The sequence below is a fragment of the Oncorhynchus masou genome, chromosome 2 (assembly GCF_036934945.1).
Source record: "Oncorhynchus masou masou isolate Uvic2021 chromosome 2, UVic_Omas_1.1, whole genome shotgun sequence".
NCBI classification, from domain to species: Eukaryota; Metazoa; Chordata; class Actinopteri; order Salmoniformes; family Salmonidae; genus Oncorhynchus; species Oncorhynchus masou.
In genome coordinates, this window is record NC_088213.1 from 32,414,159 (window position 1) to 32,426,630 (window position 12,472).

The 12,472-nt window shown below is 43.5% G+C and overlaps 1 protein-coding gene across 3 annotated transcripts in view; it reads left to right on the forward strand.

Moving 5' to 3' along the window:
- The window catches only part of LOC135558999 (cingulin-like protein 1), a 40,887-nt gene that overhangs the window by 13,610 nt on the left and 14,805 nt on the right, over nt 1-12,472 (forward strand). For all 3 annotated transcript variants that reach the window (XM_064993306.1, XM_064993288.1, XM_064993297.1), the window contains exons 9-10: nt 7,971-8,177; nt 12,341-12,445. In XM_064993306.1, the coding sequence (XP_064849378.1) occupies nt 7,971-8,177; nt 12,341-12,445 (312 nt within the window). The remainder of the gene's footprint in view (nt 1-7,970; nt 8,178-12,340; nt 12,446-12,472) is intronic.

Consider the following 12,472-nt stretch of genomic DNA (forward strand, 5'->3'; position numbering starts at 1 on the left):
TTGAGGAGAAGAGTTTGTCATCAAGAATTCACCACCAGTGCTTTATAAACAAATGACAAGATGTCTGACCTTATTGTTACTCAGTATTCAGACAGTTTGGCTGCTATCTTCAGTAATTTGGGTCTTTCCCTTAAATCCATTGTTAGGTTGTCACACACAAAAACTATTTATGTCAATTTCAGTCTACTGTACTTTTATCCACCAGGCATTGGCAAGATTGAAAGTAATAAAAATGTCTGCATGTGAGCAACCGCACAGCCTGCTGAATTGCTTAGCATAAAGTGTGCACGGTCTGGCATTCATCTGTCCTGTCTCCCATCGAAACGCTGCTCCTCTCTCCTTCGGCCATGAAATGCGCATTGATAGTGCTGCCCCATGCAGAGAATAATGCTGGAAACTGGAGCACTAAATAGTTCCCGTTGCCCGTTAATTGCAGTGGCAAGCCATCACTAATCTAATGAGCTGTAGTTCATGAGTTGTGCATTTTTCCTCATTGTTCCTCCTCTCTCTCTCTGTTCATCCATTGAAAGGGCAGGGGTAATTGTGGACCTCAGTAGATTAATGATGAGTTTGTTTCACACAATAATAGCAGCAGGGGTTTGGGATATGGTTGGGATATGGTTGGGATAGGCTGAATAAAGTGGGTCAGAGGAGTTATGGAGTGGACATCTCCCTGAAAATATGTTTGTTTTGTGTCATTGCATTTTAGGTTCAATTGTATTTTTATTGAGTTGTAGCATGGTCCATTCTTTAAATGTTAATCTATAGAGGTAGAACCTATAGAGGTCAAACAACAGTATTCAGAATCTATAATCAGACTGTAGTCTACTTACTGTAAGTTACTTATTGTAGATCAGTTCTGTGTAAGTCAGGTTTTTCACAACAGTGAGACTTGAGGGAATGTGAACTGATAAGGTACAGTGAGCAGCGAGAAGGGTGTGTCAGAGAATGTTTCTGGCTGGTTAGAGAATGTGCACCCAGCAGACCCCTTCCCTCCTGCATATTCTGTTACAATGCTCCAACTCTGACCAGTGGGTGGGGTCGGGAGGGGTGCGACGTGACCATGCCTCTTCAGGGGGCTGCGGTTATACCCCCTCTCAGAGACATTCCTGATTCTCAATGCTCTCTCAGAGGGCTACAATCCCAGACAGCCCCAACCCCAGCCTCTAGTAACAGCCCTAGCCCCTAGTACAAGCCCTAGCCCCTAGTACAAGCCCTAGCCCCTAGTACCAGCCCCAGCCTCTAGTACCAGCACCAGCCTCTAGTACCAGCCCTAGCCCCTAGTACCAGCACCAGCCTCTAGTACCTAGTCCCAGCCTCTAGTACCAGCCCCAGCCTCTAGTACCAGCCCCAGCCTCTAGTACCAGCCCCAGCCTCTAGTACCAGCACCAGCCTCTAGTACCAGCCCCAGCCTCTAGTACCAGCCCCAGTCTCTAGTACCAGCCCCAGCCCCTAGTACCAGCCCCAGCCCCTAGTACCAGCCCCAGCCCCTAGTACCAGCCCCAGCCTCTAGTACCAGCCCTAGCCCCTAGTCCCATTTCCAGGCTCAAACCCCATTCCCGGCTCCAGCCCACTCTCATCCCTCAGCCTTGATCCTCTCCCTCCCTCCACCCTAACCATACAGTCATTCCTAAATGAATTAGCCACAGTCCCAAGCTTCAGCCCTTATAGCCCTATCTCATACATCCCCTGACACACTGGCAGCTCCATCCCCCAGCTTCTCGCCCTCCACTTGAGTGATTCCTGCCTGTCTTTATTTTCTCTGTGACTGACTTCTTTTTGTGTGTAATCATTGAAGCCATGTGGCCTGGTGAGCACCTCCTCAGGGCTGTTTGAAGGTAAAGAGTCCCACAGGAGGCAGTGTGTTTCCTCAGTTGATGATAGGGCTCTGCTGTGAGGCTGTAGCCTGAATTCATGGGCCTATTGTTCCTCTGCTGTGTCACTGCCTTGCAGAGCTGAGCTGGTGGGGAGGGAGCCTACTTTGCCAAAATGCATGCAAGGCTTTGGGGATTCCAACAAATACCCCCAGGAGTGTGGAGTAGAGGGTCAGTGTGCTCAAGACTGTGATGTACCTCAGCTTTAAGACCAGAGGTAGAAAGCTAACTCGCTCACACCGAGACTTAGGAAATATGTGGTTTCTCCACTCAATAGGTTGTTTTGTGTTGGTACATTGCTTTTCAACATCCAACAGAGTAGGGAGTACTGGCAAGTACAGGCAACGTATTTAACATGGACTTACTCTCCTGTGGCGTAGTCTGCTCAGGTTGCAAGTGGCACTGGTCACTCTCCCTCCAGCAGGATCTGACCTCAGCTCTGACATTCAAAGCCCAGTCATTTGCCTGTGATTTTCCTCCAGCCCGACCAAGCAGCATGATTCCCCAAGGTCTGGCTTTCGTCCAAAAGTTAAAAGAAGTACTACGCTCAATGTCAGTGTTTTGACCTACTATAATGAGTTTCTGAAGGGTCTTTTGATATTATAATCACTCTGGGTTGGCCTCATATCAACCATTTAAGATCAGAATAGAGTACTGTGTGTGGACTTTGACATTGTGTCATCCCACTCCCTTCTTTTGAAGCCACTGGCCTTCTGGCGAAGTGCTAAACTGTAATAATGCCACATTCTGGGGAGGCTTGGAGTTTTGTGACAGTAAATGTTAATTCTCTGGTTCCATTTTTTTGACACAAAGGGCCAGTGTCCCTCAAAGCTCTACTGTGACTGCCTTCTCACTGCACTGGCCTATTTAATTCTCTATTAAAGCCAAACACCCCTGAAATCCTATCATTTGGCCTGGCAATAGAGACCCCATTTAAAAAGGTTTCTGTTTCCATGTCCCAAAGGACAAGACAAGATTTGATTGCTGGCATCTTATGGTGACTGGAGAGATGCCAGTTCTCCTCAAGCAGCAAGTTTTAATTTCCACTGCAAGCTTTTCTCCCAAGCCATCACAAACCTGTCTTTACTAGGCAGACACTAGTCTATGTGCCTTTTGTTGGAGAGCGTCTCTATTGTAATGCATACCTTCTTGCTGGTGAAACAAACTAAGGCTTATTCAATGCCGGAGAAAAGCTTGAGTGACCTGTGATGCTATTCATTTTCCTTGAAGACAGAATACATGGTGTTGAATACCATTAACTTGATATCACACAGGATATGACCCGTTCCTGGAAGGACCTTGGTCATCTTTGTGCTTCTATTTCGTCCCGATTGCCTATCTCGACTTCCCCTCTTATCCCATATTTACTTTTCCCTCAGGGAGAGCACATGAATGGAAGTCATTTGAAAACAGGACCATAAAACTATGAGGCCACATCAACCTTGGCTCACAGTACCCTATAACTAAGGTAGACTGAAGTAAATAATTATAAAGGATGTGGTGTTGAGCATTGATTTTATTCACTTGTGGTTGTGGCCAGTATGTGTCTGTTTGAACGATGTCACCACCCGTGTGTTGTTACAGCTGGGGTAGAGGGATATCCTGTGTTTCTCTGCATCGTGGCCTAGGTCCTGGATTATGTAGGGGGAACACTGCCCTTTGGCTCCTATCTAAAACCTTTCTGTCAGGGATGCTGCTGGGACATTATAGCAACTTGACAATGTGTCAGCTCAATCAAAGAAGTGTTGCTTTGTACCTTCCCCAAGGCCATGGTAGAGCAGAGGGAGCAGAACACTGTGCTCTACTAGAGTTACTTATTTTTGATATACTGCAATCTTGCACTGTGAGTGTTACTGTCTGAAATAGGTATTATTTCTAAAACCGTGTGAATGCTGTATGCCCACAACAGTGCACTCATATAAAAGGTTGAGTTCAGAGTTATGAATGCATGTGATAGTAAACACATAAAATGTGTTTAGGGGTGTGCCAGGACTTTTACTTTAATCTCTGTAGTATAGATGACACCAGTTTGTCTGTGACAACCAATCAGAGGGTACGCTACTCACTGACAAGGGCATGAGTACACCACAATCTTTATTTTCAGGATTAGTTGAAAGATTGACATTTTGATTCAGTTAAAAGTCAGATTATACTATTTAGATGCGTTGTGGAAGTCACAACTTCCACCGAAGTTGGTGCCTCTCCTTGTTTGGGCGGCGTTCGGCGGTCGACGTCATCGGCTTTCTAGCCGCCACCGATCTACGTTTCTTTTTCCATTTGTTTTGTCTTGATTTAACACACCTGGTTCCCATTGCGTTATAATTGATTCCCTATTTAACCCTCTGGTTCCCACATGGTTTGGTATGTGTTTGTTCTTTGTTAAGTAGTCGCTCTGTTGTGTCAAGCTGGAATATTTTTCCCTGTATGGTATTTGTTTGTGATTTTCCAAGTAAAGTACGTTGTTACTGAGTTCTGTGTCCTGAGCCTGACTCCGTCCTACCTGCTGCACACTGACTCTTGACAGTGGATCTAGAATGGATTAACACTCTTGTCATTTTAAAAAGGGATATGTATGTGCCTATAAATGTGAATAGAGTGGGGCTCTGCTGGATGTGGGATTACCCCTCCATTGCTTGTTCCCTGGGCTCCAAAGCAGATTCAGCAGGGGTTTGTGTGTGTTCCCAGCAACCTGAGAACACCCTGTAAAAGCTCAGAGCTCGCACACTGGGCCATGCATACTTCACTGCATTGTTAGTGCCACTCTTTTTACTGGCCGCACAATGGTAGTTAATGCCTGACTATAGACACACAGTTTAAGAGTACACAAGAGAGCCCTTCAAATTAAACTCCCCAATTGTTAATTTCAAGGCTTTGTAAAAGTCTGAGCGAGTAAAAAATGGCAAACACGAGGAACAATGATCACCAGGGCACACTGTGAATTTCCACCACCCATGGGTCTTTCTCCCCCTCACCCTCTGAGTGGTAGTGCCCAGACTGGACTCTGAAAGAACCCAGGATGGGAAATGGGACAGTGAAAGAGGGGGTGAGGGGATGTTTGTATGAGAAAAGAAAACTGAGAACTCAATGAGTCTACATTTTCTGTATGCTCCCCTCCCCCTCAACCTGCCCTCTACCCACAGCCCCAGTTGATTAGTTTGAATACAGAGATGATACTACAATCTTCACATATTCTAGCTAAGTAGGCAAAGTGACCTGTAAAACAGTGAGGTTTTTCACAAGCTTCTACCCCCTGCTGTCCTTGGATTCTGTACAGTCCTAGACAGGTGAAAGATGTTTGGGATATACCCAATGTTTTAAAAAAGATAACACTGCCTTCATTTACACATTTTAAGCACGTTTTTTTGTGTGAGAATATCCTGGTCTGGGATGTAGGTAATTCCAGTGACACCTGCATATCAGTCAGTCAGTCTGTACTTGTGCCCCAGCTGACCCATGCAGGGATAAGGGTGTCGGGGAGGGGAACAGGCCCAACAGACCTCAGTGGGTCCTGGAGGTGGGATGGTTAATGATCTGTCTTCTATGCTCTCCCCTCCACTGGGTGACCTTAACCCCTCGCCTACCACCCTCCGCTCAAACACTGGAACACCAAGCCTCAGTGACCAATGAGGGTCCTCCAACTCACCCAGTGGTGAGGGGATGATTGAGGTGGTCAGACTTTGGACTCTTTCAGCTCTATGGACAGATAATGAGTCACTAAGGGACCATAGTACAGTGGATCTAATGACAGAAGAGGGGATTCAAACACATTCCCAAGCACTAAGTCAGATTCCTTTTAAGACACCCATTTAGTAAGACATCTGACATCTAACTAAACCTATGACTGATAATCACAGGACTTGTAATTGAAGTAGTTTCATGACATTAGCTGTCTGCTACTTATCATGCTGTTTCGTTAGTGAATGGTTTTTCACTCTCCACTGGCTGAGTCAGCGTTGGTGCTCACCTGGAGCACAGTGTGTGTGTGTGTGTGTGTGTGTGTGTGTGTGTGTGTGTGTGTGTGTGTGTGTGTGTGTGTGTGTGTGTGTGTGAAACAGATGCATCTGTGTGCGTGCGTCAGGTGTGAGCGGAGTATGTGACGGGTATGTGCGTCAGGTGTGTGCAGTGTGTGTAGGCATAGGCTTTTCTTGGACCTGTCCAGTGAGAGGTGCCTGTCTGCCTGCCTACTTGACCAGGCGAGGCTAAGGGGAATTGAACCACAGTGTGTTAATCTGCACCGTTTGCCTCTAATCCCCCTGGGAGCAGACATTCCTCCTCATAATGAATCTGCTAAGTCCCCCCCTGCCTGCATACTGTATAACATGAATGGGAAGAAAACTGATAGCCTACATTATAAACTGGATGGTTTGAGCCCTGAATGCTGATTGGCTGTAAGCCGTGGTATATCAGACCGTAAACCACGGGTATGACAAAACATGTATTTTTACTGTTCTAATTACGTTGGTAACCAGACCCCATCACCTCCCTGATTACCTTCTCTATATATGTCACTCCCTTTGGTTCCTTCCCCAGGTGTCATTGTTTCTGTTTCATGTCTGTGAGTTGTTCGTGTTTCTTGTTTTGTATTATATTTTCATTTATTTATTATTTATTACATTTATTCACTCCCTGAACTTGCTTCCCGACTCTCAGCGCACATCGTTACAATAGCAATAAGGAACCTCAGGGGTTTATGATATATGATATATATATATATATATATATATATATATATATATATATATGAAAATAAGAATTTGTTCTTAACTGACTTGCCTAGTTAAATAAAGGTCAAATAAAAAAATAAAAAGAATATTGCCAATAAACCATAACTAAGGGCAGTATCCAGGCACTCTGCGTTGCCTCGTGCATAAGAACAGCCCTTAGCCGTGGTATATTGGCCATATACCAAACTCCCTCTTGCCTTATTGCTTAAATATAAAACGTGTTTACATAATCATATTTATTCAATTAAATATAGGCCTAGTACTGTAATGAGAATGGCCAGGAGCCATGTGATCCAACCAGGAAAAACTCTAGGCCTTGGGTATAACTTATCTAGGGCTTCTAGTTTTTCCTGGTTAGGGAAAACTCCTGGCCCTTTGTATCAGTAGTCAACCCCATATGAACGTTAGTTCCTGGTTGTTTCTGTGGACCAGTGCAGCACGGGTATTCCTCACTTTAGTAAACAGAACAAGAAACTGTCAAACCTGTCATCTGGCATTCTGTCAAGCATTGCCTCATTTCCAGATATTCTTGTTTTTGAACAAATATTTAGGAGCCTGGCTGCTACTATATCTTCTTAAACGGTCACTTTCAGGATATAAAGTAAATCCCTCTCTGACAGCGTCATCACAGCAAAACCTGCTATCTGTTTTTCTATGCAAAACTAAATGCGGGCCTAGATAGAGTGCTGTGTGTTGTTGTCAGCTAAGAGGTTACATGAAGACAGAATTCAGGTTTCCCAGAGTGCATTGACTACTCTCCCTTAGGACAGCAGCAGCCCAGACAGGCTAGCCAGGGCAGGCTCTCCATTAATAAAACTGGGCAGAGGCAAAGCACACAGGGACCTCCTTTCACACTGTCCTGCCACAGCAGCCAAGTTCATACAAAGACAGGCTGCCACCAACAGTGGGTCATCTAATTATGGGATCTGGTCCTATTTAGTGACAAGCGGTGAACAAGCGAGAGCCATGAGGCTTAAGCAGCAGCCCCACAACTGTACAACTCTGGCAGGTAAAGCCATGGAGACATTGATGTTGGTGCCCAGGGGGCAGATTTACTGGACTGGACCATTCACCTCAATCTCCCCAGCCTTTTGCGGGTGACATGCTGTCTTTGTGTGGGCCAAGCTACAGCAGTAGAGGCAGTTCAATGGGAGGTGAATGGAGGCTTAGAATTATTGTCATGCATCCACCTCTTAAATCCCCCTGACCTTGTCATGAAGGAGCTGTGAAGGAATTTGAGTTGCCTTGTAAATAAGACCGTAGACTTTTGTTTTTAACCAGTTGTCAAGCCAGTATTGTGTCCTTTTCTGTGCAACGTTGCATCTTTCTACCCTGTATTTACTTTGCACTGACCCTTCTGTCTGCTCTCCAGAGCAGTGCTGCAGTGGGCAAGGAGAAGGCAGAAGTGGAGGCAGCCAAGGGGGCAGTGGAGGGCCAGGCGGGACGTCTTAGCCAGGAGGCTGAGAAGCTGAGAAAGCGGGCACAGGAGCTGGAGAACGAAGTGGCCAAACTCAACCGTATCATTGATGATGCCAAGCTACAGGAGAGCAAGCTGGGGGACAGAGTGGGCCGGCTTGAGGTGAGGAACAGAGAAACCTAATGTACTGTAACTACTGTAGCAACGGTCATAGAAATTGTTCAAATGTTTTTTAAACAATTTGCATAATTGCAACTGTTGGACAGTGGATGAAGATACTCCAAACTTTTAGAATATGTATAATTCATGTATAATCCACATGAATTACAGCGCATTAAACATTTACTGGCATGGACAAAGGGATTTTGGTGGGAATTCAGGTATTCAATTTATTGTCAAATAAAGAAAGAAAAACATAAATCCACTCATACTGTATATACATTATCTTATTGTATCAGTTTTTGTAGATACAGTGCCTTGCGAAAGTATTCGGCCCCCTAGAACTTTGCGACCTTTTGCCACATTTCAGGCTTCAAACATAAAGATATAAAACTGTATTTTTTGTGAAGAATCAACAACAAGTGGGACACAATCATGAAGTGGAACGACATTTATTGGATATTTCAAACTTTTTTTAACAAATCAAAAACTGAAAAATTGGGCGTGCAAAATTATTCAGCCCCCTTAAGTTAATACTTTGTAGCGCCACCTTTTGCTGCGATTACAGCTGTAAGTCGCTTGGGGTATGTCTCTATCAGTTTTGCACATCGAGAGACTGACATTTTTTCCCATTCCTCCTTGCAAAACAGCTCGAGCTCAGTGAGGTTGGATGGAGAGCATTTGTGAACAGCAGTTTTCAGTTCTTTCCACAGATTCTCGATTGGATTCAGGTCTGGACTTTGACTTGGCCATTCTAACACCTGGATATGTTTATTTTTGAACCATTCCATTGTAGATTTTGCTTTATGTTTTGGATCATTGTCTTGTTGGAAGACAAATCTCCGTCCCAGTCTCAGGTCTTTTGCAGACTCCATCAGGTTTTCTTCCAGAATGGTCCTGTATTTGGCTCCATCCATCTTCCCATCAATTTTAACCATCTTCCCTGTCCCTGCTGAAGAAAAGCAGGCCCAAACCATGATGCTGCCACCACCATGTTTGACAGTGGGTATGGTGTGTTCAGGGTGATGAGCTGTGTTGCTTTTACGCCAAACATAACGTTTTGCATTGTTGCCAAAAAGTTCAATTTTGGTTTCATCTGACCAGAGCACCTTCTTCCACATGTTTGGTGTGTCTCCCAGGTGGCTTGTGGCAAACTTTAAACAACACTTTTTATGGAAATATTTAAGAAATGGCTTTCTTCTGGCCACTCTTCCATAAAGGCCAGATTTATGCAATATATGACTGATTGTTGTCCTATGGAAAGAGTCTCCCACCTCAGCTTTAGATATCTGCAGTTCATCCAGAGTGATCATGGGCATCTTGGCTGCATCTTTGATCAGTCTTCTCCTTGTATGAGCTGAAAGTTTAGAGGGACGGCCAGGTCTTGGTAGATTTGCAGTGGTCTGATACTCCTTCCATTTCAATATTATCGCTTGCACAGTGCTCCTTGGGATGTTTAAAGCTTGGGAAATCTTTTTGTATCCAAATCCGGCTTTAAACTTCTTCACAACAGTATCTCGGACCTGCCTGGTGTGTTCCTTGTTCTTCATGATTCTCTGCGCTTTTAACGGACCTCTGAGACTATCACAGTGCAGGTGCATTTATCGGAGACTTGATTACACACAGGTGGATTGTATTTATCATCCTTAGTCATTTAGGTCAAGATTGGATCATTCAGAGATCCTCACTGAACTTCTGGAGAGAGTTTGCTGCACTGAAAGTAAAGGGGCTGAATAATTTTGCACGCCCAATTTTTCAGTTTTTGATTTGTTAAAAAAGTTTGAAATATCCAATAAATGTTGTTCCACTTCATGATTGTGTCCCACTTGTTGTTGATTCTTCACAAAAAAATACAGTTTTATATCTTTATGTTTGAAGCCTGAAATGTGGCAAAAGGTCGCAAAGTTCAAGGGGGCCGAATACTTTCGCAATGCACTGTATATACAGTTGAAGTCGGAAGTTTACATACATTTAGGTTTTAGTCATTAAAACTAATTTCTCAACCACTCCATAAATTTCTTGTTAACAAACTATAGTTTTGGCAAGTTGGTTAGGACATCTACTTTGTGCATGACGCAAGTTATTTTTCCAACAATTCTTTACAGACAGATTATTCCACCTATAAGGTTCATCCTTGGGAGCAATTACCAAATGCCTGAAGGTGAAATGTTCATCTGTACAAACAATAGTACACAAGTATAAACACCATGGGACCACGCAGCCGTCATACCGCTCAGGAAGGAGACGCGTTCTGTCTCCTAGAGATGAACGTACTTTGGTGCGAAAGTGCAAATCAATCCCAGAACAACAGCAAAGGACCTTGTGAAGATGCTGGAGGAAACAGGTACAAAAGTATCTATATCCACAGTAAAACAACTCCTATATCGACATAACCTGAAAGGCCGCTCAGCAAGGAAGAAGCCACTGTTCCAAAACCACCATAAAAAAAGCCAGATTACAGTTTGCAACTGCACATGGGGACAAAGATCATACTTTTTGGAGAAATATCCTCTGGTCTGATGAAACAAAATTAGAACTGTTTGGCCATAATGACCATCGTTATGTTTGGAGGAAAAAGGGGGAGTCTTGCAAGCCGAAGAACACCATCCCAGCCGTGAAGCACGGGTGTGGCAGCATCATGTTGTGGAGGTGCTTTGCTGCAGGAGGGACTGGTGCACTTCATAAAATAGATGGCCTCATGAGAAAGGAAAATGATGTGGATATATTGAAGCCACATCTCAAGACATCAGCCAGGAAGTTAAAGTTTGGTCACGAATGGGTCTTCCAAATGGAAAATGACCCCAAGCATACTTCCAAAGTTGTGTCAAAATGGCTTAAGGAGAACAAAGTCAAGCTATTGGAATGGCCATCACAAAGCCCTGACCTCAATCCTATAGAACATTTGTGGGCAGAACTGAAAAAGCGTGTGCAAGCCAGGAGGCCTACAAACCTGACTCAGTTACACCAGCTCTGTCAGGAGGAATGGGCCAGAATTCATCCAACTTAATGTGGGAAGCTTGTGGAAGGCTACCCGAAACGTTTGACCCAAGTTAAACAATTTAAAGGCAATCCTACCAAATACTAATTGACTGTATGTAAACTTCTGACCCACTGGGAATGTGATGAAAGAAATAAAAGCTGAAAGAAATAATTATCTCTACTATTATTCTGACATTTCACATTCTTAAAATAAAGTGGTGATCCTAGCTGACCTGAAACAGGGGATTTGGACTAGGATTAAATGTCAGGAATTGTGAAAAACAGAGTTTAAATGTATTTGGCTAAGGTGTATGTAAACTTCAGACTTCAACTGTATATATATATATATATATATATATATATATATGTATATATATATATGTGCCTCATTTGCATAAACATACAGGGTGTATTTGCATATATGGATACATTAACATAACAGGGCTTCAACTACCAAATTCTTTCTCTGTCTACCCTACCGTCACTCTCATGCGCTGTCTAGACTGCCTCATTAATTACTGTTGTTGTCAAGTTCTCTTGCATAATTAAACAAGTGTATCAATAGCAGGATATCCTTGGATTAAAAATCAACACACTTTGCTCTAGATTAAACATATCTAAAGATACTTTACATTGTTTATGAGATCAGACATAATATCACCATAATCATTTCAGTGCATGTAATTTGTAAACATTTCAACTGTATTCAATTCTTTCTTTCTTCTCTTTCTTGTGATGTAAGTGTCGAGGCGGTGCTTTAAATCCCTGATGAAGCATAATTATAGATTCAACTGAAAGACATTGTATTCCATTGAGCCCATTTCAGATGTTACCGGGGTGTGTTTGACAGGTCATTACAAGCATTTCCGCAGTCGTAATGTTAACAAATAAAAAAGGCAGGCACAAGCAAAGTATGAAACAGTCGCAGGAGTAAAATGAAAGCAATCAATTCAGCAAGATTTAAGTTACAAGTGTATTTTGCGTCCCTCAAACACAGGAAATAGATGGCTGAAAAAGACAGATCCTCGGGTGTAACATGAGCTGCTAGTTATACAAAGGAGAGCCACTGTAAACTGCACAGGAGTGTCAATCAGATTGACAGTAATAAAACTTTTCACATTGAAGATCAGATCTGTTACCTATTGTCTTATGCTGGTGTATGTTAATGTGTATGTGTAAACTCACAGATAGAGAAGAGGCAGCTGGAAGAGTCTTTGGAAGAAATCAAGGAGCAGGAGGAGGAGATGTCACGTGCCAACCGTGCTCTGACCACACGGTTAGAGGATGTACAGGTAAGATTGACCAGGCTCTGACCACGC